Below are 26,474 nucleotides of genomic sequence, written 5' to 3' on the forward strand. Positions count from 1 at the left end.
ACGATATGTCAGCACTGAAACAAATCAGCTGGGCAGCAGGAGTCTCTGGCTTTGACCTGATCCTGTCTTTCATGGGTGCTGCTGGGATAGGGATGCCCCAAGGATGTCTGACCCAGCCAGCATGTTCCTTCCTCCCTCCTGTGTCAGGGTGACATCATGGGGACACCTGAGGATAAAGAGATGAAAGGTTGTAGCAGGCTTAACTGCTCCTCCCAAGCAGAAAAGCAGAATATAGTATTTTGGAAACCAGATGAGCAGCTCTGGCAGCCTGTTTTGTGTGGGTTCTCAGGAGGGGCAGCCCTGAGCCAGGAGACTGGCACAGGTTCCGTTCTTCGGCTGCTGAGGCTGTGCAGCCTTTATTTAAAACTATGGAATTTCTTTGTTCCAGACATCTCCTTTTTTAACAATCATTCCTCTGCTTGGCTTCTTCCTTCCCATTCCACAGACAATAACCTCATGTGGATTGCTGGAGGAAAGACCTGAGTAGCAAACCATTCCCTCTCTGCTGGTTGTATTCCCCCTGATCCAAGAGATTCCTCAGTCCCTGTGGGGAGTGACAGGTCGATGATGATTACAAAAAGCAGATCTCAGAAGGGTTTGTCTCCATGAGGAAAATGGTGCAGCAGAGCTGCTGGGGAATAATAATTACATTATTATGCAGGAATAAAGTCCCATTTATTTCTGGGAAGGGGATGGATACAGGGGAAGGGTAGTGAGTTAGTGCAGAGTAATCAGCCCACGGCAGCTGTGCCGGGCAGCATTTTCCTTGTAGACAACCCCAAAATACTGCACTAGAGAAGGACTCGCAGCTGAGATTGTGTGGTGGTAAAGGTGGGGCTGTCTAATCTCAAAGACGCACTTGACAGCATCCACTGGTTCCCGCAGGAACAAGAGAAGATGCAAACACTCTCCTAGCACTGCCACTGACCTATGGGCAGGGACAGGCAGCCGAGAGCCCCCATGCCCCCAGTGCTGCGCACCATCCCGCAGCGGGATGCGTAGGGACAGCTGCTACCCATACGGCTCCATACGGCCCACCCAGCTGCTCGGGCACACCCCGGCGAGCCGCCACGTGCCTTTGTGTTGATCCCAGCAGCGTTGTCCCCACCGCACTGGGCTGGTGGCACACGCCCGCGTCTTGCTTCTACGTGTGAGAACCAGTGATCACCCAGTTGGGGACCATAAATAATTGATATGTGTGTCACTGTGCTTCCTCCTCGCTGCGCTGCCCATCCCTCCTCTAAGGGAGGGGGAAATTGGCCAAGGTCACTCCTGGTGTCCACATTCACGGGACCGTGGATGGTGGGCAGCCTGTGTGCTGCCCCAGCTTTCATTGTCCTTACAAATGGTCCGTGGGAAACAGCCCTGGAGATGAGTAGCACAAAGGGGAGCGGGATTAATGGTGGCGTGGGGACGGGCTGTGGAGATGAGGAAGGTGGGAAGGGAAAGATGGACAGAGGTGACTGCGGAGGGCGGGGGTTGTGCCGTGCTGCGGGGGCGGTGACACCCCAGATCCCGCTGGACCCCTCCGGAGCCCTGCACCGGTGGGTGGGGGGGAGCATGCTCCAGCAGGGATGGACCCCACTGACAACCTGCTTTGTGTCCAGCTGCGCATCCCGGTTCCCTCCTCATTGTTTTGTAAAATTGAGGAGGGGGGGATTTCATTTTGAAAGGAAAAATAATAAAACCATGAAAATAATAAAAATATTACAAATAATGAAACATTTTAAAAATTAACAATGTGCACCAAAAATACAGCACATCTAGAGAGACATAAAGGAGGCAGCCTCCCCTTGCTGGGGGGCTTCGGGGGGCTCTGAGGGGCCGGAACCGTTAGCCCCCCCCCCAATACGGCCCCGCCAAGCCCCCGCCGCCGCGGGCCCGCCCCGTCCTGCTCCGTCCCGCCCCTGCTCCCACCCGCTCTGGCCGCCGATTGGCTGCGCCTCCCACTCAGGATCACAATGTTGGCGTCGGGTGGGGCGGGCACGGCGCTAATTGGCGGGCGGCGGGCGCGGGGCGGGGCAGGCGCTGTCAGCCGGGCCGGGGCGCGGCGCGGCGGGAGCCGCCTGCGGAGCGCTGGGAGCGGTAGCGGCGCGGCATGGCCGGCTGAGGCGGGCGGGAGCCGCCGCCGCCCGGCGCCGCTCCCCGGCCGCTCTCGGTGGGTGAAGGAGCGCCTGGATGTGCGAGTGAATGAATGAATGGCGGAGCGCCGCGCCGCAGCATGAGGCGCCGGCCGAGGACCGCGCCCGGGCTCGCCCTGCTCTGCCTCGCCGCTCTCCTGGCCGCCGCCGCCGGGCTGCCCTCCAGCGCCGTGCCGCCTCCCGAGCCCGGCAGCGGTAGCGGCGGCCCAGCCGAGGGCAGCCCCGGCCCCACGCTGCCGGCTCGGCCCCGCGGCACCGTCGTGCCCACCCGGGGCAGCGCTCCGCCGCCACCGTCGCCGCCCCCGGAGGAGGAGGTGGAGGAGGCGGCAGCGGTGGAGGAGGAAGAGGAGGAAGAGGTGGCCGCGAGCAGCGGCCCCACAGGTGAGCGGCCCACGCGTGTCTGTGGTGGGTGCGGGTGGGTGGCGGCGGAGGGGCCAGCGGCTCTGCGGGTAGTGGGACAGGGCTGCACCTTCCCTCTCTCCCTTCGCCGGGCAGACAAAGGCGCGGCCGAGGGTGGCTTCGCTGGGGGCGGTGGGGGACGAGGCGGTAGCTCTCCGGGCCCCCTCCGGCCACAGCGACCCCCGTGTGGGGCAGGAAAAGAGACCCACGCGGGGTGGGACTGCCGGGAGTATCGCACGCCCTCCGGTCCCGTGTGCACGGAGCCGAGCTGAGGCTTGGTGGGGGTCACAGCCCCCTACTCACGCAGGCATGAGTGGGCAGTGCGGAGGTGCCGAGGCTCTGCCCACCTGGAGCAGGGCGCTGGCGGAGCAGGTGCTCCAAACCCGTGCCATAGTTGTGTTACTGGTGGTTTTGGGGAGCAGCCGAGTGGGTTTTTGCCCTGAGTCCCCAAAGCATCCTTCAAGGCAGTGTGCCCCCTGCTCTCCACCGAGGAGGTGAAGACACATCCTTCCCGTCAGCGCCACGCAGCTCCACTAGCCTGGAGCATCACTGGGTGGTACCTTGGAAACAAAGTTGCTCTGGTGGCATCAAGGTTGCCCCAATGTCCATCTCCACGTGCTGGCAGCACAACAGGCGTTAAGGATAGCTTGGTGTTGCTGGAGCCCATGGTCTTACCTGTGTCTGAAGCAGCATTTGCAGCTCAGTCGATGCCAGCAAGAGCCCACGCTTGCGTGGGACCTGATGGGTGTGTGAGGGGAGATGGGAGATGCAGGATTTTCTATTCTAGGCTGCCTGCTTGAGGCCTGATCCTGCCCCTGTCACATTCGGGGTGGGGGCAAGTAGGGAGCTGAGGAAAGCCCTGTGGCAGTGGGAATAAATGGGATTATTGATGAAGAGCTTGAGGAGGGGAGGGGTAACTGGTGGTCTGGAGGGCTGAGCCTTCAGGTGAAGTTTGTGCTGGATGCAGTGCTGTGTGATGGTGTTGGGAGATGAAAACACTGATGGTCTTGAAGGAGAGACTCCAGGTTGCTTTTAGATTAAACAGACAAAACTCTGCTGGAGTTCATGGACGGAGCATTTTCCACTTATCTTAGTGGAGAACTTGGCTTCACTCTACATTTGCAAAGCTTTATGTTTAGACAAATGCTACAGCACTGATTTTTTTCTTAATTGTTTGTTTTTGTTTTTTTTTTTTTCTCCTTGCCTGAAAGATGTTTCATTTAAGTGTCTTGAGCTTTCTCTGGTGCAAAAGGGATACATCCTGTTGTTCTGGTAGCCTTAGCAGTCTGAGCAAGTGGATTAATCAACCTGTTTTATTTGGCTGGAAATACAATCAGCCAAAGATCTGGAGTCTCTTGTTTTCAGACTTTAATTCCTTTTTTTTTTTTTCCATTGAGGTTTCTGTCTTTTCTTTCTCTGGAGGAGACAGAATGGTTTAAGATTCAGAGCTGCTGATAAGATAGGAGGAGTTGGGTTTTCTTAAAGCAAAAGCAATGTTCTCTATCGTGCCATGATCAGACCTCATCGGCTCACTGACTCACCTGGCATGTGCAATGGGGTGCCACCCTTTGGGTGCCAAACAGGGGGGGTCCACATACCTGCCCTGAGTTGCCTCAAGCACCTCTTCCCCCATCTGACCTTGGGTGGTGTTTGTTTCTGAGGGTGTCAGAAGGCATGGCCTCTCCCATCCTGGGCTTCAGGGGTTTTAGCAAGAGCATTCCTCTCATACTGGCCGAGGGACAAGTGTCACACAAGGGTATTGTAAGGCATGAGGTGACTGGCTTAGCAATGGCTTTGGGATGCTCTCAAATGTCCATGTACGAGCTCACATGATGTCCTTTTGTGCCTGCTGCCACAGGAGTTGTCAGAGATGCAGGGGGAGGTCTGGGGTCTAATCCCAGCACCACCATGGATCCCCCCATGAGCTGCCTTCACCTCTGCTTTTCCAAACTCAGTTGGGAAATGGGGTTGGTGGTGATGAGAACTCTTCCCCACCATCCTTGGGTGTGCTGTGTTTCTATTGTGGAGGCCAGCATCACCCTTTGAAGTTTTACAGTGCCAATTATTAATGGCTACGGCAGGTTGATCTCAAAATTGCTCTCTGGTGCCTTTCCAGAGCAGTGATGGCCACAGTAGGAACACACAGGCAGGTGATGTCTTCTCCAACAGGCTAATTTGTTACTCGTTAGCAGGGCAGGTTGAGGTTAATGCTGGCTGATGGGGCATTGCTGGTGCACCCACAGGTTGGGTGGGTTTCAGGGCACCTGGGATGGGTGAGGCAGCATCTTCCTGCGTCATGTGGGAGCTTGTGGAGGTGGTACTGGTGGGTGGGTTGGGCACGGTCTATGTGGGAGCTGCTTTCTGTGGGCTTTGTGGGGGACTTTTCTGTGCTGGCCTGGCTGCTGAGTGTCACTGGTGTCCTGTTTGCTCTCCAAGCACTGAAGGGACAGTAAATCCAGTGGGCACCATGGGTTTAGCTGAGACACTTCTGCTTGAATTCAAGCACGTTGTCAATGCTACTTTTGCAGTTCAATAGGTAATTAATGCACGATTTGCTTTATTGCATGAAACAAATGAACCTTTTCTCATACCTGTTATTCAAAAGGCTTCCTTTAGTGCTGGTGGTGCTGCTACTGATGGGATTGCCGGTATGAGAGTCCTCACATCCAGGGTCTGTTCAGTGCTTGCAAGATTAAAATTCTGACTTGAATGCATTTTTCTCATTCAGATTTAAGCAGCACTTCAGCTGCCACTGAGCTGCCTGCTCGTTCCTCTCATTCTCTTCCCTTTCCCAGTTCCATGATGTTTATTTTTCTTTCCAAGCCTGTGATCATGTTAAAATCCCGGATTTTGTTTTGAAGAGAAGTAAATTGCTAATCCTCATGTTTGTGGAGACAAGCTTAGAAGTATCCCCTGCCTTATCACCAAAGCCTCTAACGCCCGCCGCCGAGGCCCTGCCGCCTCCTTTTATGTGGAATAGTCTCATTTTAAAGCAGAAGCTGTGCTGGGAAGCTGGCTTGGGGACAGCTGCTCTTTGCATGGATGCTCCGTGTTGGAGCAGAGATGTGGCAGCTGTGGCCAGCGTTGTCCTGGTTGGACTTTCCCTGCCTCGAGAACAACACTCATCTATTCCACCGCTTTCTGTAGGGTGGTGTTGAACAATGTAGGTCTCTTTGAAGGACCTGGTGTTCTCTTTTCCAGCTCCATGCACTGCTGATGGGTGGCATGAAAAGCCCAAGCCTCCTTGCACGGCCTTGCTATCCCCATGCTGTGACTGGGTCGGTGGAAGAGCTGCACCTAAAACCTACATACAGGCATCTTCAGACTGCACTAAGGGTTTCAGATCTTGAAAGCTTTTCCCTTCTCTCCTCATGGTCTCTGTGGTGGTCCATCTGGCTTCCTGGGTTGCCAGGTCCCAGACACGACCATGAGTCTGATTCCTTTCCTTTGCATGTGATGGGAGGGGACAAGCAGCAGTTTCTACTGCAACCACAGGGCAGGAAATGCAGGTGGCCTGGTGGCTCAAGTCAGTTAACCACAGGAAGGTATCCTGTGCTGCTGCGGAAATGGGTGAAAGCTGAGTCAGGGCGTGCCATGGTGTTTGATGGGGCTCTAGCCCTTGGCATGGGGCCACCTCACGCTGGGTTGCTTGCAGCCCAGATGGAGAAGGTGCAGCCAGAGCCCCGCAATGGGTGGTGGCTGTGGCTTTGGGTGGGATTAGCTGATGGGTTTAGCTTGTGAAGTGGAACCTGCCATATCCCTGGGGGTGGCCTGGCTAATTGGCTGAGTGTGGGGGAGGCAGGGGTTGAGGAGTGGACCTGGTCATAAGTGCTGGCTTAATTCATCATCATCCTGCTGGAGAGGTGGAGGGGTTTGCTTTTATGCAGGGAGAAAGATCTGCGTACCCCAGGCATGCAAGAGGCTCCATGGGGGCAGGTATTGCTGGAGGTCCCTATAGCACTGACAATATTGTAGGGGAAAGACTTTGGTCCAAACCATGGAGCTATCAGCAGGCAGACTCTGGACCCTGGCACACCAGGGCTGTGCTCCTTAAAGGGCTGGGAGCTCTCAAATGCCCATGGGGCAGAAACAGCAAAGCTCCTGAAGGCAGTTGTGGGATGTTCTGCCAGTGCTGGCCCCTTTGCAAACTTGTGTGACTCCTCCTCCTCCCATTAGCCTTTCAGTAGAGGTCTTCTCACCCGGGTTTGCCTGTGATGAGCTTTTCCCTTGTGTTTAGCGTGACCCAGGACTCTCTCAGGGAGGTACATTAATGTTTAATGCCTGTGCAGCTGGATGAGTTTCCAAGGCTGGGGCTGAGCAATAGGTGAGACTAAATGCTTGCAGTGGACTTTTACAGCCTTAAAAGTCTCCTGTTCTTTAGGTGTGAGCACAGATCCTGGCCTTTGGTGCTGTGCTTGTACCAGATACCTACCTAAATGCCCCTGTTCTGCCTTTGACCCCATGGCTGGCAAGTGGGGGGAGCTGGAGAGGGTGAGGGGGGGCTGTCCTCTTGCTCACCACTTGGGAAGGCAGCTTAAGCTTTCTTGTTGGAAGGTTGGGGGTTGTGCTTAGTGTGGTTATCTTGCTTTCAAGATGTCAGCAGGATTTAAATTCTTTTTTTTTAAGAAATGGAAATGAAGTCCCAGGCATGAAGGCTGAGAATAAGGAAGATGGTCTTGTTGCTTGGGAGCTGCATGGGAGCAGCCAGCACTGAGAGAGCCTTTTCTTTTTTCAATCAAGTCATGAATTGTGGGGTTTGTATCTTTGAGCTGAAAATAAGGGGATGTTGCCCACAGCAGAAAATGTCACATCCTTGCCTTCCTCCCTGCCTCCACACTCCTGTCTGAGTCATTCTTGAATCAGATGAATCCAACTGTCCTGACTCAAGATCTTGAGAATCTTGGACTTAGTGATGCTCATGAAAATCAGGATATTTCTGGGAGGATCTAAAGTGCATCCAAGGTCTCATTTGTTAGTTTCCCTCTGCAGGGAACACTGCTGGGATTTTGCCTTTTTTTTCCCTTTAAGTGATAGCTGAGATGCAGATATCACATCACTGAAATACCATATGTTAGCCAAGACTGCTGCTGTGTGGAGCCAAAGTTCTTTATCTGTCTGCTTTTGGTAATACCCAAAAGCCAACCTGTGTTGAGACAAAGTTACTGGAAGGCTGAACAGAATCCTCATAGAATAGTTTGGTTTGGAAGGAACCTTTAAAGGTCACCCAGTCCAACCCCCCAAAGTCAGCAGGGACATCTGCAACTAGAGCAGGTTGCTCAGAGCTCTTTCTGGCCTGGAATGTTTCCAGGGGCATCTACCACCTCTCTGGGCAATCTGGAAGAGTGTTTCACCACCCTCACTGTAAAAATGGCTCCCTTCTCTCCAGAGTAAATCTCCTTCTTTCGGTTTCAAACCATCACCCCTTGTCCTGTCATAACAGGCTCTGCTGAAATGTCTGTCCCCAGCTTTCTCATTGGCTCCTTTAATCACTGAAAGGCCACCAGAAGGTCTCTCTGAAGCCTTCTGCAGGCTGAACACCCCCAACTCTCTCAGCCTGGCCTCACACCAGAGGGGTTCCACCCCTCAAATCATTGCTGTGTCCTCCTCTGCCTCCACTCCAACAGGTCTGTATCTCTCCTGTGCTGAGGACTCCAGAGCTGGTCCCAGCACTGCAGGTGCTCTCAGCAGAGTGTAGCAGAGGGGCAGAACTCCCTCCCACCACCTGCTGCCCATGCTCTGGGGATGTACAGGAGACAGTTTGATCTGGGCTGCAAGTGTACTTTGCCTGCCTGTGTCCAGCTTTTTGTCCACCACCAGTTTGCCTGAAGCAAGGGGTGGGCAGGAGGCATCCTGGCCCTATTTGCTGATGCCGGTATCCTCCAGGCTCTGTAGGGATGATTGTGATCCCTGGGGACTGGCCCAGCTCTGGCAGCCACCAGCAGCTGGGGTGCCAGAGCATGACTGGGGGATTCTTGTACCATGGATGTGGTTTTGTGTGGGGTGCAAAGCTCCCAGAGAGGCACCTTGGCTTGATTGTGCTCACTGCTGACATGGACCAGCCTGTGCCAGAGGGGAAAGTTCCCCTGCAGTTAAGGAGTGATGGTGCTGGGCTGACAGCAGAGCTCATCTCATGGGCTACACTGAGCTGTAACCTCAGAGGCTGAATAATCCCATCCTGGAGGAGACTATGGTCCTTGTGCTGCTCTCTGGTGCAGCCTTGGAGGTGGCTGCAGCATCTTAGGGTCTACCCAGATGTTTGGTGTGATGGGCAGGATGAGGACAGGGACATCCAGGACATCCAACACCCTGCAGCTGTGGGCAGGGGAGCACTGAACAAGCTGTCCCTGAGGAACAGAGGTCTGAGACATGAATCTGCTGAAGTCAGGGGAAAGACTTCAGAGGGGTTTTGAGAAGAGTCCATGGCCTATAAATATGCAGGGCAAAGCCACTGTGCTGCTGCTAGTGTTTGCACAGCTAAGGCCAGCTGACTGTGAGGAAGTGCTGCTGTAGATCAGAGGTGCTTGCTGGTGCTTCCAAGAAGCAGCTGAGATCTTAGTGGTGTGATGCATCTGCTGTCATTAGAAATAAACGCATGCTTGTGCTGGCTGCTGAAGGCAAGGATTTCTCCTGTAGCTGTCTGGCTGGAAGGTAAGGCTCCTTCTGCTGTACTTCTGACAGGCACTGCAAACAAAACAAACAAAAAATAATAATGTGAAGGAGCTGGATGTCTGTGCAGCACCTAGACTGCACCTGAGGCTTCACTGAGCTTTTCAATGAGGGTGCAGCAAGGGCTTGGACTTGCTTCAGTGGTCCTGGAGAGCCACAGGCTTTGCTGCCTTGGCTCATGCTGCGTGTTGGAGCTCAAGGGCTGCCCTGTGCAGTGAGGCATCGCTTGGTGGGAGCAGAGGCTGGGGGGCAGAGTCTGGCACTTTATAATTGGTGGGGGATATTAATGTGTTTTATGAGCTCTAGGCTGGGTTGCAATCTTGCCATCTGCCCTGCCTGGGAGGGGGTCGTGTGACTCCAGCACCTCGGGAGAACAGAACCAGTTGCAATTCAGTCTCATTAAACTGGCTGCAGACCAGGCTTTCTGGTTCACAGGAAATTATTTGCTGGGTTTAATTTGATGGTTGGGTTGGGTCAGACTGAAATGAGGTGGTGGCTCTTGCTTTGCTTCTGCGTCTCCTTCCAGTAAGCTCCAGGGTCCTGCACCTTGAGACTGCGCCATAAAATTGATGTTCTTGTTGTGCTTGAGGCTAAACCCATCCTCAGTGTGGAGCTGGGGGCTGCTGGGTCTCTGCCAGGGGGAAATGCTCCCAAAATCCCTTTGGGGCTTGTCTGGAAGGATCTTTTATTGGATTAAAGCTTGTCAGTCTGGAAGCATTTTGAACAAGACATTGTAGACTTGGGATAATCAAACCTCATTTGTTTGGACAGAACTATTTCCCCCTCAATTCAATAGGAAACTTCCTGACAATGCCAGTCCTGACTCCTTGGCAGCCACCTTTGCCAGAGGAGTGGTGGAAGATGTCACCTCTTCTGTTGGGGGTACTTGTGCCCTCATGGCTGCTCTCCCTTCTTCACGGTCAGGGACGCTGGAAAAGTGCTCCAGCTTCTCCTGCCTCCCACCCAGGGGTCCCACAGATGAATGGCTCCAGGGCAGCCTGGCTCTAGCCCCTCATTTTCACCAGCTATTTAATGAAGGCACTGAGTGCAGCGGGGAAGCTGGGCTCACGTGGGTTTGGGGGATTGTGCCTAGCTGCCTGTGAAGAATAGACCATCCAAACACGCTGCTGGGATGGTTTGAGCTGCCCAGAGCAGTTCTTTTGTTGGAGGATGAATTCGTCCTCTGGCTGATGCTCATCCAGATCTTCCCATGCAAAATGCCTACCGCCCTTTGTCAGTCAAAATGCAGCGGGATCGTGATGCTGGCCAGGCTGCCAGCCCTTGCATTTGGCAATAGCTCTGCTCAGCACCCTTCAGGGCTCTTATTCTCCCCCTCTGGAAGAGATTCTTGGGGTCTGTGCTCTTGCTTCATGCACACAGAGGTTCTGTTTCAGCAAATGAGGAGCTTTCCTGGAGCTGCCTGAGCTAACGCAAAGCCTTCGTTTGCTCTTAAAGTGCTGCTTAAAGGAGGATTTTCCACCCCCCCCCCCTTCTCTGAACACCTGCTGTATGAATTAAAATTTGCCTTGTAAATGTAACCAATTCAGAGCCTGAGCAGGAGAAATGGGAGTTTGCTTTTCTCCTGGAGGGGAAAAAAGGAAAAAAGAAAGAAAACAAAACAAAAAGGCAAAACCTTGAAGGTTTTTTTTTTTTTTTTTAATCCTCAGGCAGCTCAGCCTTGAAACCAGAGAGAAGCCCAAGTTGCTTTTTGTACCATTTTTAATTCACTTGCCCCTTGTCCTTAGAAATAAGCCACCAGAAACATGACGAGGCAAGCGGCTCCACTATTTATAGCTGTGCTGCTCCACATGCCTGCTTTAAAAATCAGCCAGCTAAATGGCTCTGCAGCCTCTCAGCAGAGGGCTTAATGACACAGGCATTTTCTATGCATGGATGGATGGATATTTAAAGGCCTTCACCCTGAGCAGGCAGGGTGGTTTCTGCAGTGGGGATGAAGGTGAAGGGGATCTCCTCCAGTGCTGCCCTGACTCGGGGGGAAGGGGCTCTGGTTTAATCTGCATCACCAGCATGGGGTTGCTGGGGATAGAATAGAATAAACCAGGTTGGAAAAGACTTTTGAGACCATCAAGTCCAACCTATCACCCAACACCATCTAATCAACTAAACCATGGCACCAAGTGCCTCATCCAGTCCGCTGTTAAACACCTCCAGTGATGGTGACTGCACCACCTCCCTGGGCAGCCCATTCCAATGATGACTGGTCCTGAATGTGTACACATCAGCATTAGAAAGTGGGAGCAAGTTCTGTGTAAGATGCTGCTGGTAAGGTGGGTCCTCTGGGCAGCCTATTCCAATGATGACTGGTCCTGAATGTGTACACATCAGCATTAGAAAGTGGGAGCAAATTCTGTGTAAGATGCTGCTGGTAAGGTGGGTCCTCTGGGCAGCCCATTCCAATGATGACTGGTCCTGAATGTGTACACATCAGCATTAGAAAGTGGGAGCAAATTCTGTGTAAGATGCTGCTGGTAAGGTGGGTCCTCTGGGCAGCCCATTCCAATGATGACTGGTCCTGAATGTGTACACATCAGCATTAGAAAGTGGGAGCAAATTCTGTGTAAGATGCTGCTGGTAAGGTGGGTCCTCTTCCCTCTCTGCACCTTGGCTCTTCAATATATCTACACCAGAGACAAATTGATACAAAAAACCCAACCCCAAACAAACTGAATAATGTTTTTGAAGCTGCATTAACCCTTTCTTTCTTTCTGTGTTTTGCTTTGTGGCAGCAGCTCTGCACAATGACGAGCTGCCAGTCCCCTTTACCCGTTGAACTGGTCATGCCACTCTTCAGATGAATCTGCCTTATTCCTGGCAAATTACCCTGCCACAGTTTTCAGGCAGCTTTACTCTGTTTTGACTGACTGGCTGACTATATTAACTGATAGTGCTGCTTGGGCTGCTTTGATCCTGTATTATTTATGGAAATGATGGCACATAACTCTGCCTAGCTGATTAATGCTGCATGTATTTTTAATGTGCTAGTTCTGCTGTTTGATCTGCGCTAAATGATTATTCTCTGATGTGTTCCTGGGTTCATTTTGGTTCCTTAGAAAAAGGATATAGAAATGGACTGTTTGTTTTGTTGCCTTCTTCCCCCATCCCCCCCCCCCACTCCCAGTGGTCTCATCTTGGGCTGGTTTTAAGCTTTCACAGCTCGTTTTCCTGAGCGTGGCTCAGCTGCTGTCACGTGGAGCATTTACACTTTATTGCTATTAATTTGAGCGTTTCATTGGTGGCATTAATCTAAATTCATCGCTCTGTGTGCACTTGTTTGAGGCTTCAGGGAGAGACAAGGTGGAAAAACAATCATTTAGGTGATGCTCGGTCGTTCCTGGCGTGCGATTGTGGAGCCCCAGCTTGGCTGTGACGCAGGTCCAGCGACACCTGAAGGAGGAGGAAACCTCTGTAAGCTGGAGAGGGTGTAATTAACGTTTTTCTGTGGGCAGTTGCAGGGTGGCTGGGATTCCTTGATATTGTGAAAATGACTTGAATTGCCAGTGAGGTCTGTGCCTGACCTGCAGCTTCCTCCACTCTGGTGCGAGATGTGGTTGCGGCTGGGGAGGGACCAGTGGGCCAAGGTGATGTTTCCTCCTGGGAAATGCTCACCACATCCTGTGGTGTCCGCGGCATGTGCAGTGCTCCTGGGGTGCTGCCACTGAGGAGGAAGTCTGATGTCCTTCATCCCTCCTCCAAAATCCTTCCTCATCACTAAACGTGACCAATGGGGTGGAAACCAGGAGGTTGTTCCAGGAGGGCCATCTGTGAGCTGGAGGATCAGCATTTCCCTTCCCCAGGGGCAAAGCAGAGATGGAGGAGGGGGGAACTTGATTTTTTTTTTTTTAATGTAATTTTTCCTCCTGCCTTTTACACCACCTGCTTATTGTGATGGTGCAGATAAGGGCTGTCTCCTATCCCTGCCTGCGTGCAGCCTGTGGTCAGACACACCTTCTCCCCGGGCTCACCCTGCTCCAGCAACAACAGGTTTGTGAGGGTGCTTTCATCAGCAGTGCTGGAAAGATGCAAAGCAAAGCTGGCTGAAAACCTTTAAAGGAAGGCTTTTTCTCCCCTCCTCTGAACAGGGCTTCTTTTTTTTTTTCTGTCAAGATCAGCAAAATATGTATCTTTCTGCCAAAGCTCCCTTTCCCTTTAATGGACTTTTCCATTGAAAACAGTTTCAACCAGAATCCTAGAATCAATCAGGTTGGAAAAGACCTCAAAGATCATCAAGTCAAACCTATCACCCAAGACCTCATGAGTGGGAAGCGAGGGGCCATGCTGTGCCATCCTGCACCTGTGCACTGGTTTTGCTCTCCCATGGCCACATGCTTCAGCTACAGGTCAAAAACTGCCCACAAAGAGCAGTTTCAGCCATTGCCTTGGGCTGCCTTGGGTTTAGCCCCTGCGCCAGGGGAGGTTTAGGTTGGATGTTAGGAAGAAGTTCTATACAGAGAGAGTGATTGCCCATTAGAATGGGCTGCCTGGGGAGGTGGTGGAGTCACCATCATTGGAGGTGTTCAGGAGGAGACCTGATGGGGTGCTTGGTGCCATGGCTTAGTTGTTTAGGTGAGATGCATTGGATGAGGGGTTGGATGTGATGATCTTGAAGGTTTCTTCCAACCTGGTTTATTATTATTATTATGACTACTAAACCATGGCACCAAGTGCCACGTCCAGTCCCCTCTTGAACACCTTCAGGGATGGTGACTCCACCACCTCCCTGGGCAGCACATCCCAATGGCTAACAGCTCTCCCTGTGAAGAACTTTCTCCTCACCTCCAGCCTAAACTTCCCCTGGTGCAGCTTGAGACTGTGTCCTCTTGTTCTGGTGCTGATTGCCTGGAAGAAGAGACCAACCCCCTCCTGGCTACAGCCTCCCTTCAGGTAGTTGTAGAGAGCAAGAAGGTCTCTCCTGAGCCTCCTCTTCTCCAGGCTAAACAACCCCAGCTCCCTCAGCCTCTCCTCATAGGGCTTGTGCTTGAGACCTCTCCCCAGCCTCGTTGTCCTTCTCTGGGACTCATTCAGGAGTCTCAGCGTCCTTAAATTGAGTGGCCCAGAACTGGACACAGGACTCAAGGTGTGGCCTAACCAGTGCTGAGTACAGGGGCAGAATGACTGCCCTGCTCCTGCTGGCCACACCATTCCTGATACAGGCCAGGAATGTTTTGTTCCCTCCCTTCAAATTTTTCAAAGCTCCTTGGTCCATGAAAAACTCAGTAAGTTCAGTTTGCCTCCTGTTTCAAAGAAGACCTATAGATATATAAATGCACATAGCTTTTCTTTTCTTTCCATCAGCTCTAGCTCTGGCCTTTTGTGACTGGGAACAAAGCAAACATCGCAGGCTGTTTTCTGGTGTTCTCCCCCTGCCCCAAAACAGCTGTGCTAAGCTGAGCAGTGCAGTGAGCTGGTTATTAGGGGCAGGGGAAACTGGGATGCACCAAGGGAACAGGCAGGGTTTTTGGCTCTGGCTTCTGCAACCCAAGTAGCTTCCCCCAAACACATTTTGATTGCAGACACATGAGTAATGGGGCAGAGGCTCCCACACCTTTGTGGAGCTGTCGGCTGGGGAAGGAGGGCACAGTGCTTTGTGCAATGCCCATGGGGCTGGCAGAGCCTGTTGAGAGGGAAGGGGGCAGTTCCATGCACCCCTTCCTACCCCAAACTACAGCTTGAGGGGAGCAGGGCTGGGATGTAATTAGGACCCCAGGATATCCAGGGAAGGTGGAGAATCTGCCCCAGGTTGTCTATCAAAAGCAAAAGGCAATCTGAATTCAAGTGGAGCAGACTGACTTGTCAGCGCTTGCCAGGGCTGGGTGTTTGCTCACTTTGTGCCAGCTCAGGAGATGTCTTTGCTGGAGCCTCCCCAGCTCATGCTCTGCCCTTCCCTGCCTTGGCCAGTTGGGTCCAGGAATCCAGGAAGGATTTTGGGGGATTTGGCTTGGTTTTAAGCTCCCGGAGCGAGTTGGACGCGAGTGTGGCCATCCCATCTCCCACCACTTAGCTCCCTGTGAACAACCATGCTATGTTATGATCTGTTTTGTGGGGTTTCCTGTTCCTGGGCAGGGCTAGTTTGGGCCAAGGGGAGCTGCTGAGCTGTGTGGCATCCCTGCATCATGCCCAGCATCCCCTCGCCATGCGGCCAGCTGGCACAGGGAGCAGATGGGGAGGTGGAGCTGGGCTGCTCGGCTGGGTTTCAGGCCATGATAAAGTGAAGTGACGTAGCAAACTAAATACCTGGTATCAGGGAAAAGCAAACAGAGCCTCCACCTGCCTCCAGCCTTTCTCCCTTCAAGGGCAGGCTGCACACCCGGTGTGGAGCTCCCTGTAAAAGATGTTTTATTATTAACATGCTTGTTTTAGCTTGGCTGTGGTGTTGAGAAATCCAAGCTTGACTCCAGATAATGAATGACAAACATTTATCTGGGCTTAACTATTTTATTCTGAGCTCTTTTGTTTTTTTCTTTCCCTCCTGGAAGTTTACAGTAAGTTGTTGACAGCTTGCCCTTTTGACGTGGGTTACTGCTGACGCCCTGCAGTTGGAGCCTCCCATCTTTTGGTGTCCTGGTTGTTTCTTTTCAAGAGAGGCTTTGGTGCATCTCTCACCCATTTAAAATGAAAAACAGACAAGAAATAGACTGATCTCTGAAAGGGCAGCTGGGTCCAAGGGCAGTGCTGTCGTTCCTGCAGAAGGTGAGCTTCGGGGTGGGATGAAGGCAGCAATGGTCCCACCGTGCCCGGGAGAGGACCTTTCCCCCCAGCATCCCCAGGGGGTACCTGGAGCAATGGCTATCACCATTTTTTGATTAACAGCTCCCTTAAAAAGCTTTCCAGTAGGTGTGTAGAAGATGAGCCTGAGGGCTGGAGCATCAATGCTTTTCTCTCTTTGCATCCCTTTGTGATCCCTCTTAGGGATCTCCCTCGTGTCCAGTGTGATGTATGCACAAGAGTTAGGAGGCCTTTGTCCTTAGAACTGATACTTCTCCCCTCAATGTATTTGTAACACCAGGTTAGATACTGAGCAGTGTGTGAAATATTTGCCATATTGCAGTAGAGCCTCTCTGTGCTTTGCCAGGGTTGTCAGATACCTGCAGCTCCCCTGGATTTGGTAGGATTTTGGGTGCCCTTTTGCAGATGGGACTTGGATGCTCTTTTTGCAGGGGTTCTCTTTGGCAGCAGAGCCCATGGAATAGGAGAGAGGAGGCACCACTCTGCCTCCTGCAATGTCAAAACAGTCATTATAAAACCCTCAAAAATTGGGAAATGATCAGAATAGAAATGTCAACAAACCTCTTCTAACTCACCCACTGGCTGCAGGGAAAGCTCTGTGGCTTTGAGCCGCTCTGACTTGGGGTCAGGCTTGTTTTTGCCAACCCCAATCTAAGTATGCTGCCTTTGTGGAGGGTAGCTGCCCCATGGGGATGCCATCCTAGTCACAAGATGTGAGTGCTGCTGAGGGACTCAGTTCTGACCCTGCAAACCACCGCTTTGGGTTCAGCATCTTGGCTCAGACTTGGTCTCAGCTTTGTGGGTGAGACAGGGAACACTATGCAGGATGCCAGATACCCTCGTGCCTGACTGCCTCTGTCCTTCCCATCACACTTTTAAGGGTTTTTCCTATTTAAAGAGGATTTGTCTATTCCATGGGACAGGGCTGTTACCTGGTCTAGTCTATTCTATTCTACTCCACTGGATGTGGAGGTTTCAGAGACCTAACCTTAAGTCACTGTTTGTGGTTGCAGCACTTCTGCTGTTTAATGGAAACATTTTGCTTCTGAAGGTGAGCTATTGCTAGAAATAAATACAGGCAACACCTCGTGGCTGAGACAGGAACCAGGACTGTACCTGCTGGAGTGGGTCCAGAGGAGACCATGCCCTTGCTCTGGGTGCATGGTGGGGTTTCTGACCTCCAAATCCATGCCATTGCTGCAGCTGATGGAGAAAGATCTGGAGTATGGCATAGATGCACTCAGATGTCTCCTGCCCCTGTCTGCTCCCATTCTGCAGGTCTGCTGCAGTTCCTTGTTTCCAATGACAAGTGATGACTTTCTCTGTCCAGGTGTCTTTTTCCATGACGTGCCTTGGCCCATGTCAGTTCCCTCTTTGAAAGGCCAACTTCTCTGTGGGTGTGCCAGCAAATTTTGTCTTGTCACAGTACCTGCAATTCAGTCTGGCTGGTGCTGGATAAAAGCAAAAGTGAAACAAGCTCTCAAAGCAGGGATTAAAGTCACCCCCAGTGAGCTGGAGCTACATGCATCACCATGTCCCCTGCAAAGTGTGGCAGGGCCAGAACAAGGCTGCAGCCTAAAATAAGGGAATAAAATCCCTCTTTCCAGCTTGGAAGACATTTTCCATGCTCTATCCTTGCTTGCAGCACATTATAACTTACAACTCCTTGTCTGGCAACAGTTCTGGTGACTCCAAACTAGCCTGTAGCACTATGTCATCATAACCTTGAAACAGGACCCAAATGGCAAAACCTGCCTGAAACCAGTTGTGATTACTCATGCTTGGTGCTCTCCCTCTCTCCTGCTGCAGTTTCTGCTGTGGTAATTCCACTTATTCAGCAAGGAGACAAAACACCTATATTAAACTTGGAACCAAGCTCAGGAGTAATGAGAGAACCAGGACTTGCTGGCTTCAGACTGTCAGAAGGTTTTCTGCTCTTCAAGTCCCTACTCCCTTCCTTGGCATGGCCTTTAAAGTGAATGAGAGAGGAGGAAAGATACTTTGCTGTTTGTGATGAATGAAAGCCTGCATTTAAATATGTTTATTTAGAGCAGAAGAAAACTGTAGGGAAGTGTATTGGGAATGATTCCTGTGATGTTTGGGTTTCACTTGATTTCCAAGCTTGAAAATGCAATGAGCCAAGATAGATGGAGGTCTCAGCTCAGGTTCTTTAAAGCTTCTTTTTATTAACACTTCCAATGAGTGTTTATTAACACTGTGGATAAAGGAAACCTTTGGTAATGGGTCTGCCCCTTTGCTCCTCCAGCGGAGAAGCTGAATCTTAAAAGGAACTGTCCTGGACACCTGCTGGAGTTGCTGATGCAAGTTTTCATTTCATATTTTCTCCCCAGGCTTAAATGTGAAATAGTCTCAAACCCTCCAAAGCAAGTCTCTCTTCCTCAAAATAAAGGCAGAAAACATTGTAAATATGCCTCTGCTGCCTGTGTGCAGAGATATGATAGTTGCCTTTTTCTAGCAAGCAAAAACTGGCTTTGCAGCAGCCTGAACTTGGCTGTTCCTTTTTCTCCTCAAAGGCTGTGTAAATGCATCCATGGACCTGGGGCAGCAATGGCCTGGGCTGGCAAACCCACTTATCTGCACCCTTGGAGCTCTTGGGGTGGTAGTTCAGTGGATGCTCAGCACTAAGCTGGGTCCAGGGTGGTCTGGAAGGAGGAGACAGAAGGTTGCATCTGTTCCTGCTGCAGCTGAATTTGACCCTGAAAGCAGCATGAGGAGTTAACCAGGGTGATTGAGGAGGAGCACTGCATCTGCAGGCACTGTCAGCCCACAAGGTCCAGAGGGAAAAGGGCTCTGGAAGCTGCATGCCTTGCAGCAATGTATTTTGGTTTTAAGTAACTTGATTGTCAGACAAGTGTGCAGGCAGGAGGCAGGTCCTGTAGCTGGGCAGATTAGCTCCTCACAAGCTGGACAAGGTCTCTGCATTGCAGCCTGCGCAGCTTCCCTGGGAGCGGAGCCGACGGGCAGCCTGGGGTGGGATGAACAAGCAACAACTACTGCATTTGTGCAAAAAAACCCTCTTGGATGATGAGAGAGAGGCAAGCCCTGGCTTTGTTACAGCAGCAATTCTCTGCAGGCTTCCCTGAGGCTTTGGGAATGAAGATAAGCCCTTCCTGACTTGCAGTTTGTAAATGTCTTAGTAACAGAGGTGGGGAGAGTGCAGGTCTTTGGTGATTCCTTCCTCAGTTGCTATATATTTAAGGTTTCTAGTGGCTGTAATCTGCATCTTAATGGGTTTCCTTGCAAGGAAATTTTTATTTGTTAATTCAAGCAAGAAGTTCCTGGTCTTGTCTAACTTGCCAGCACACAGCTCCTCTGCCAGTGTCTTGATGTTCACCAGGTGATGGTCAGGGCTGGAAACACGAAGGGAAAGAAGGCGGTAAAGTCAGACCAGGAGTTGTGTGCTGGCCTCAGAGGACTGGGGAGCTCATGATGAGTGTACAAGGAAAGGCAGAAGTGTCAAGCAAGGGCTTTCTGTGAGGGCACTGCTGCTGGTGTGTGGAGAGGCCTTCTTCACAGTGGTAGCTTCTTCAAAAAACTAAAGAGCAGCAGCCAGAGAGGGGGTCTTGGAAGTGGATGTAAATATCTAAAGGGCAAGGTCATGAGGATGGGGCTGGGCTCTTCTTGGTGGTGACTGATGATGGGACAAGGGGCAATGGGTAAAAACTGGAACACAGGAGGTTTCATCTGAACTTAAAGGGAGACTTTTTACTTTGAGAGTGCTGGAGCCCTGCAGCAGGCTGCCCAGAGAGGCTGTGAAGTCTGCTTCTCTGGAGAGATTCCAAACCCGCCTGGATGTGTTCTGTGCAACCTGATCTAGGGGAACCTGCTTTAGAAGGGGGGATGGACAAGATGATCTCCAGAGGTCCCTTCCAACCTCCCCCCATGCTGATGCTCTATGATTCTCGAGGAGGAGGGTGGCTGTGCAGACAGGGCTGCCCTGCTGCAGCATCTGCTCTCAGCCAGGCAGCTGTGAAGGAGGATCTGCTGCGTTTTGACAGGAGATGCCTCTGACCACAGCTGGGTGAGTAGCTGCTGCTGTCAAGTGCATCAGAAGCAGACAGCACTGCTGATCTCCATTGCAACAAGTCTGAGCATCAAACCCAACTGTTACTTAAACAAAAAGCTTTACTGTGCCCTCCCTGAGATGTCACCCAGAGGAGTCTGCAGCTTGGTGCTGAGTGAGGAGGATGCACAAATCCTGGTTGTTGCCTAACTTGTGGTGATGTAGCATTTCCTCCAGGGATGTCATTTCACATTAGCACATCTTGGGGCTGTACCAAGGCAGCTCTTGAAAGGCTTGGACATTCCCTGCAGAGAAGCATCTAAAAATGTCTGGTGTTTGAAAACTGAGAAAGGAGTCAGGTACATCCCTGGGACCAGGATTAAGCTCCTGCGTGGGTCTGAGCCTGGGCTGGTGTCACCTGCCTGTTTTATCACAGCATGTGCACTGCCTGGGACTTTAACCAATTTATACCAGTCTTGAGACAATTATTTTCATATGGAAAATTACAGGCTTAGAAAGCCCCTATTAACCTCATCTTTAAAGATCTAATGTCACAGTAGTGTCTTCCTTTGTGCATTGCTGTTCTGCTTGAAATGCAGACATACCTTGGAGTTTCCCCACTTCTTTTGCTCTAACATCTAGGCCAAAAATTAAGGAGCAAAGGAACATGTGGACAGGGTGAAATATCCCTGGGCTCCTCTGCAAAGCAGGGTCAGTGACCACGAGGGCCTTGCTCCCCCATTTATCTTGGCTGTAGAAGTGGGAGCAAATCCCCTGGAAGCGAGAGATGGTCATTGCTGTCATGTCCAAAGGGGTGGGTTTGGTGGCTTGGGAGATGCTCACCTGGATGCCCCTGCAGACCTGTGGCTTCCCAGTCCATTGAGTAGCAAAGGAAGAGCTTTCCCACTGCATCCTATTAATGTGCCAAAGTCCTTCCCTGCAGGGTTCAGCCTGGGGGTGTTGCACTTGGGTCTCTGCTGCTGCTTTCCCATTTCAGAAAGCCAAGTGGCTTGGGTTTTGTGACTGTGAGGAAGCCTGGAGCCAGCCTGAGCTAAATCCTGACCTCTTCCCTCACCCAGGCAGGTGCCAGCTCTGGCTGCATGCTGGGAGCCTCACTGGAAAGGATGGGGCAGTGATAAATGAGGGACTCAGCCAAGCTCATCCTCCAACACATCTCTTAACCCCTTTTTCCTTGCTAGTCACTGAGCAGCACAACTTCTTCCCCCAGCTGGAGATGGTTGGGAGGAGGATTGTCACTTGGGGTTTCTCCTCGCAGGACCTTTAAAGCTCCTGTAGAAATGACTGTGTTCCTTCATTAGCCACCATTCCCCAAAGCACCCAGCAAAGTTTGTGCTTTTAATTACTTTTTGCAGGGAGCTGAGCACATGGAAGCCTCAACAGATGATTAGAGTTCATATTATTCATGCAGCTGTTTTTAATCCCTTCCTCTGCCAGGACACGGTTGATAGATCCTCAAATTGAAGTCTGCTAACAGGTTCCCAGCCTGGTCCTGTGTGAGGTGTCCTGATCTTCAAACAAAAGCATTTTGCTGACAGAACAATTGCATTTCCTGAGAGGTGCCACCAAAAGTACATCTGTGAGGAGGGCTTGAGCTGCTGCAGGGTTTTGCTGTGTGCTGTGTTGGGAGGCACTGCCAGAGTTCCATTTCACCCTGTTTATCTCAGAGCCCCGAGCTGGGCTGGCTGTATCACACTCTGGGTGGTAAAAAAACAGGGTGATTTTCAAACAGAAACAAGGAATATTTATGTGGTTGGAGACATTTGTGGAAATATGAAGGGGGAAGATCTAACCAACTAAAGTAAAATGCCAAGGAAACTATTTTCAAATTAATTAAAAGGCTTGGGTCCAGTTTTTTTTTCAACTGTTGGGATTGTAATCCTCAAGCATTTATTTGGTCTGTTTGAAGTTATTGTAGCTTCCTGTATCATAAACATTTTAGGGCCACATTCTTCTTTATGCACAGCCTGCTTAGGAAGAGACCCAGAGGGTTTGGCTGAGTAGGGAAATTTATTGTTCTATAGGAATAATTCTGCAGCTGCAGCTGGGTAGTTCCCGCCCAGCACAGCCTTCTGTGTTGTAACCTGGCTCTTACTAACAACTGGACCACTCCAGCTTCTCCTGACATCATCTCATAAGATGTTGACTTGCTGGAAGGTGTCCAGAGAAGGGCAACAAAGCTGGTGTGGGGTTTGGAGCACAGCCCTGTGAGGAGAGGCTGAGGGAGCTGGGGTTGCTTAGACTGGAGAAAAGGAGGCTCAGGGGAGACCTTCTTGTTGTCTACAACTACCTGAAGGGAGGTTGTAGCCACGTGGGGGCTGGTCTCTTCTCCCAGGCAACCAGCACTAGAACAAGAGGACACAGTCTCAAGCTGCACCAGGGGAGGTTTAGGCTGGATGTTAGGAAGAAGTTCTTCACAGAAAGAGATTGGCCATTGGAATGTGCTGCCCAGGGAGGTGGTGGAGTCACCATCACTGGAGGAGTTTAGGAAGGGACTGGATGGCGTGCTTGGTGCCATGGTTTAGCTGATTAGATAGTGTTGGATGATAGGTTGGACTCGATCTCAAAGGTCTCTTCCAACCTGGTCTGGTCTGGTCTGTTCTATCCTATCCTATTCATCAATGGGAGCAACTTGGGTATTTCACTCCGCTGTCAGGCCTGGCGGTGCCAGCAGCTGGGGATCTCCCAGTGCAGCAGGAATGTGAGGTTAAGGAGAATTCATTTTTTTTACTTCTATTTTTTGGTTTATTTTGACTTGTTTACAGGGTTTGATCCTTTTAGTCTCCCAAGGCAGCTTTACACCTCCGAGTCTGACTTGTTTGATGCACTTGTAGTGGGGAATGAGCCGTTCAACGCTGCTGCTGGGTTGCTAACTTGTTTAGCATCAAAAAGGAAGGGAAAGCAACAAAATTGCTCGGTGCATGCAGGGCACAGAGGAGCTTTCAGGAACTCCTCCGAATCCAAGTGCTCGATTGCAGGTGCAGGGAAGGAATAAAAATAACTAATCCCAGGAGTAAGCAGCCTTTGTATTTGTTTCAGGCTGAGAGTCCTGGCTGTGGTTAGCTGAAGGAGAGGGGCCGTGGATTTGCTGAAGGCTGGTGGGGCAGGAGGGCTGTCAGCTACACTGGGGAGGGATGCTGCATCCCTTTGAAGACGTGAAGAAAAGGCAGAAGGGTGCCATGAGCTGGGTTGGGCCAGAGTTTGGCTCAAACACCAAGTCTGCCTGCTTCATGCCAGTGAGAAGTGCTTGTGTGGCTGCTGGAAACCTTCAGAGTTGGGCCCTTGGCTTTGTACTCCTTTCCAAGTGATAAGAGAGATTTAATCTAATTCTCCTTAACAAATATGTTTAATCTTTTAACGATATTACAAGTGATGGATAAGCATTGAGAAATCCTTCTCTTTCCCCCCCTGTTGACCCATACAATCCTTTTATGGAACAAGACAAGTGACTCGTGTAAAGCTCTTAACAGCATTAACGTCAGTGATGCTTTTCAGCAGCAGCACGCCCAGCTCTGCAGCACCCTGAGCTTGGTGGAGGCTGTAAATGCCCTGAACCTGATGCACTCAGTAATAAAATGGTTGCAAAGTTACAGAAGACATTTCTATATGTATGTAATTTTTTGCCTTGGGTAGGCAGAGATGCTCTTTCTACTGCACTGGCTTTGCATTGTAACCTCAAATGGGAGTAAATTACAGGTATGAGCACTTTAATGCACCTTTGTAAAGTAAGAGTTGACTATTAGTTTGTGCTGAGTGTGGTCTGGATGTAAGTGAATCCTAGGATTTGGCAGCACACCTCCCCTTAAGAAGTCACAGTGCATCATCCCTGATGCTGTTTATGCAGGAGCTCTTAGCTCATGGCAGATGTTCCTCAGCTCCCTGCAGGAGAACTCAGCCAGCCTGTGCCCTTTCAGATCTGCTGCAAGCCTTAGGGCAAAGGCTGCCTGCAAATGGTTGGAGGCAAAACCTGTCCTTTCACTGGGGTAGCAGCTCCTACATTCACAACATCAACTTGGTTGCACGCAGCCACCCAAGTGAGGAGTGAAGGTCTTGAATGCAAAAGCCAGCCCAGGGCAAGACTTGACCACACTGAGCTGGTGGCATCAGAAACGTGGAGAGAATGGGCTGGAGCTCAGTGAGCAGTTTTACAAAGGGTGGGTAGAACAGGACCTTATCTTTAACAGATGGTAGCTGGTGGGGAGGCTCACAGATGCTCTTGTTTTCCTGTATCCTCTGCTGGGACAGCACTGTCCTGACTGTTGTCCCGTTGCTGGGGGAGGTCTGTCAGAGTGGTGGATTGTTCCAAGAGGATAAAATATCTTCTCAGGGTTCAGGGAAGGAGCCTGTAGAGAGGTAAGGGGAAAGCAGTGGTCCAGCACAGCTGTGCCTCAGGCTGCAGTAAGGAAAGAGTCCCACTGGAAGTAGCTGTGTCTAACTCTTTAAGGGGGATTTGTGTGTTTGGGGGGAGGATGGAGCTGCAACCATTCCTGAGCAGTGGAAATGAGGAGAAAATCAAAACAGCCAGGCTGGGTCAGAGCAAAGCTTCACCCATCCAAGACTGGCCACAAGAAGATGCCAAAAGAACAGGGTATAATCCTGACTGTTTGCAGCAAGTGTTTCGGGGGCTTTCCCATCAGATGTTTCCTCCAGATCCTTGTGTTTAATAGCTACCAGCAGACCTGTCCTCCATGAGCTTACCCAGTCCTCCTTTGAAGCCATAGGTATTTCTGGCTCCCAGAGCATCCCTTGAGAATGAGTTCCACAACTTAATTACAAGGGGAAAGGAAATGGTCTTGGATAGGTTTTTAAACTTGCTGCCTGATCCCTTTATTCCTGTGTTGTCAGGAATGGTGCCTGGAGAGGGATTGAAAAGGGGAAATGAGAAGGGAGAGAAGGTAGGGCTTGAATTTGGGAATGAAGTGTGGGGGTGGGGGGGAGGGAGGGAACTGCTATGTTAATACCAAATCAGAGCCTTTCCAGGGATGGAATGGGATGCTGTTGTGTGCAGTGTGAATGGAAGATTGAGTCGGTGCTGGTTTGATATCTGGGAGGTCAGGCTGGTGTGAAGTGAGGTTGTGTTGGTATAAACTCAGTGTAACTGCAAGCATTTGGCAATCAGGAAGGGAGTGCCTGCAGGCTCAGACTGGCTGGGCTTCTGGGCTGCTCACCTGAAGCCACCTGCACGGGGGGGAGGAATTAGGGAGCAGATGGAGGGAGGAGGTGAGGACGTCTGGCTCTGCCTCTACTGACAAATGGCAGGAGATGCTCTGAGCCTGGCATTGTTGTGGCTGTTTTAAATCCAGATTGAGGTATTTGGGAGGTGAGTTTCTTGCTGAGCTGGGTGTTTGCATGGCTCCCATGAGGCTGTTGGCTTCAGCCCTGCAGCATGGTGGTGCAGAAACCATACTGGGGCTACACCAGCGGCTTCTGGTGCTGCTGGGACAGTGCTAGCACACAGAAAATGGCTGTCTCCCTGCAGGTGTTTTTGAGGCAGGACACAAATAACATCCCTAGGATTTCAGATCTTGCTCTTTCAGCTGCATGTTCTTCTACAACAATTGTGCCACTTGGATTTTTCCATGCTGGCAGGTGACTTGCTTCAGGTTCTGCACCCTTTCAGGCTGTCCCCATCAAATATGGTTTCATACAGACATCTCTGTGTGTTTCATAGTGGTTTTCTTTTATGGTTTGTAAATATTTCACCCTTTTTTTAATTATTCATTCATTAAGTGGTTGGGATGGGAGAAGGAATCACTTAAAAGACAGCAAAGGCTTAAAATGCTGCAGGCCTGAGAGGATGTGGAAATGTCACTTGAGAAACAATTTTTTTACACCAGAAGGAGCCCAACCTAAGTGCTAGGAGGGGCTGGGAGTTGTAGGGATGTGGTGTCACGCTAGCCAGCTTGGCTCAGCCTGGGACCTCGCTGGGGTACACAAGATTGGGCTTTGCACTGGGGTGGGATTTGGAGGATGACATCCATGCCGGGGGCTGGAAGGGCTGGTCCTGAGCTCAGGGAGCTGGTGGCCACACTGAGGGGTCTCAGAGCCCTTCATGCCCTGGGTCCTGCAAACCTGGCATGTTCTCAGTTGTGCTGGTGCTGGCTTACAGCCATGGCCTGTACCATGAAAAAAAATTGAAACAACTCTTCTCCAGTTTATTAGTGACCTACAACTTCTGTACAATAATGAATCAGGGTTGCAGCGAACTGAAACTGGATACTCCTTCTGTGGCCTCTACAGCAGCATGTCCCTTGCTGAAGCAGACTGGAGACCTTTTCTTTTATCTCTCTGCCTCTAAGCAATAAAAAGTAAAGGTTAAAATGCTGCTCATGGAGGGAGTGGTGTTTGTTGGGTTGTTTTGTGTTTGGTTTTGCTTGAAGGAGCAACACGTGGCAGTGATCTGTGCTTTTATAGTGTTTCTATTCTGGGATCTTAAAAGGTCATCAGGCTGCTTGTTAATTAAAGCCTTCATGAGCAAAGGT

The 26,474-nt window shown here is 51.0% G+C and overlaps 1 protein-coding gene across 1 annotated transcript in view; it reads left to right on the forward strand.

The window, feature by feature from the left end:
• The first annotated feature begins 2,047 nt into the window (after positions 1–2,047).
• MEGF9 (multiple EGF like domains 9) overlaps positions 2,048–26,474 on the forward strand; it is a 55,428-nt gene continuing 31,001 nt past the window's right edge. The window contains exon 1 of the mRNA XM_054174488.1: positions 2,048–2,522. Within this exon, the coding sequence (XP_054030463.1) occupies positions 2,195–2,522 (328 nt within the window). The 5' untranslated portion in view covers positions 2,048–2,194. The remainder of the gene's footprint in view (positions 2,523–26,474) is intronic.

This window comes from Dryobates pubescens, chromosome 29 (assembly GCF_014839835.1).
Source record: "Dryobates pubescens isolate bDryPub1 chromosome 29, bDryPub1.pri, whole genome shotgun sequence".
NCBI classification, from domain to species: domain Eukaryota; kingdom Metazoa; phylum Chordata; class Aves; order Piciformes; family Picidae; genus Dryobates; species Dryobates pubescens.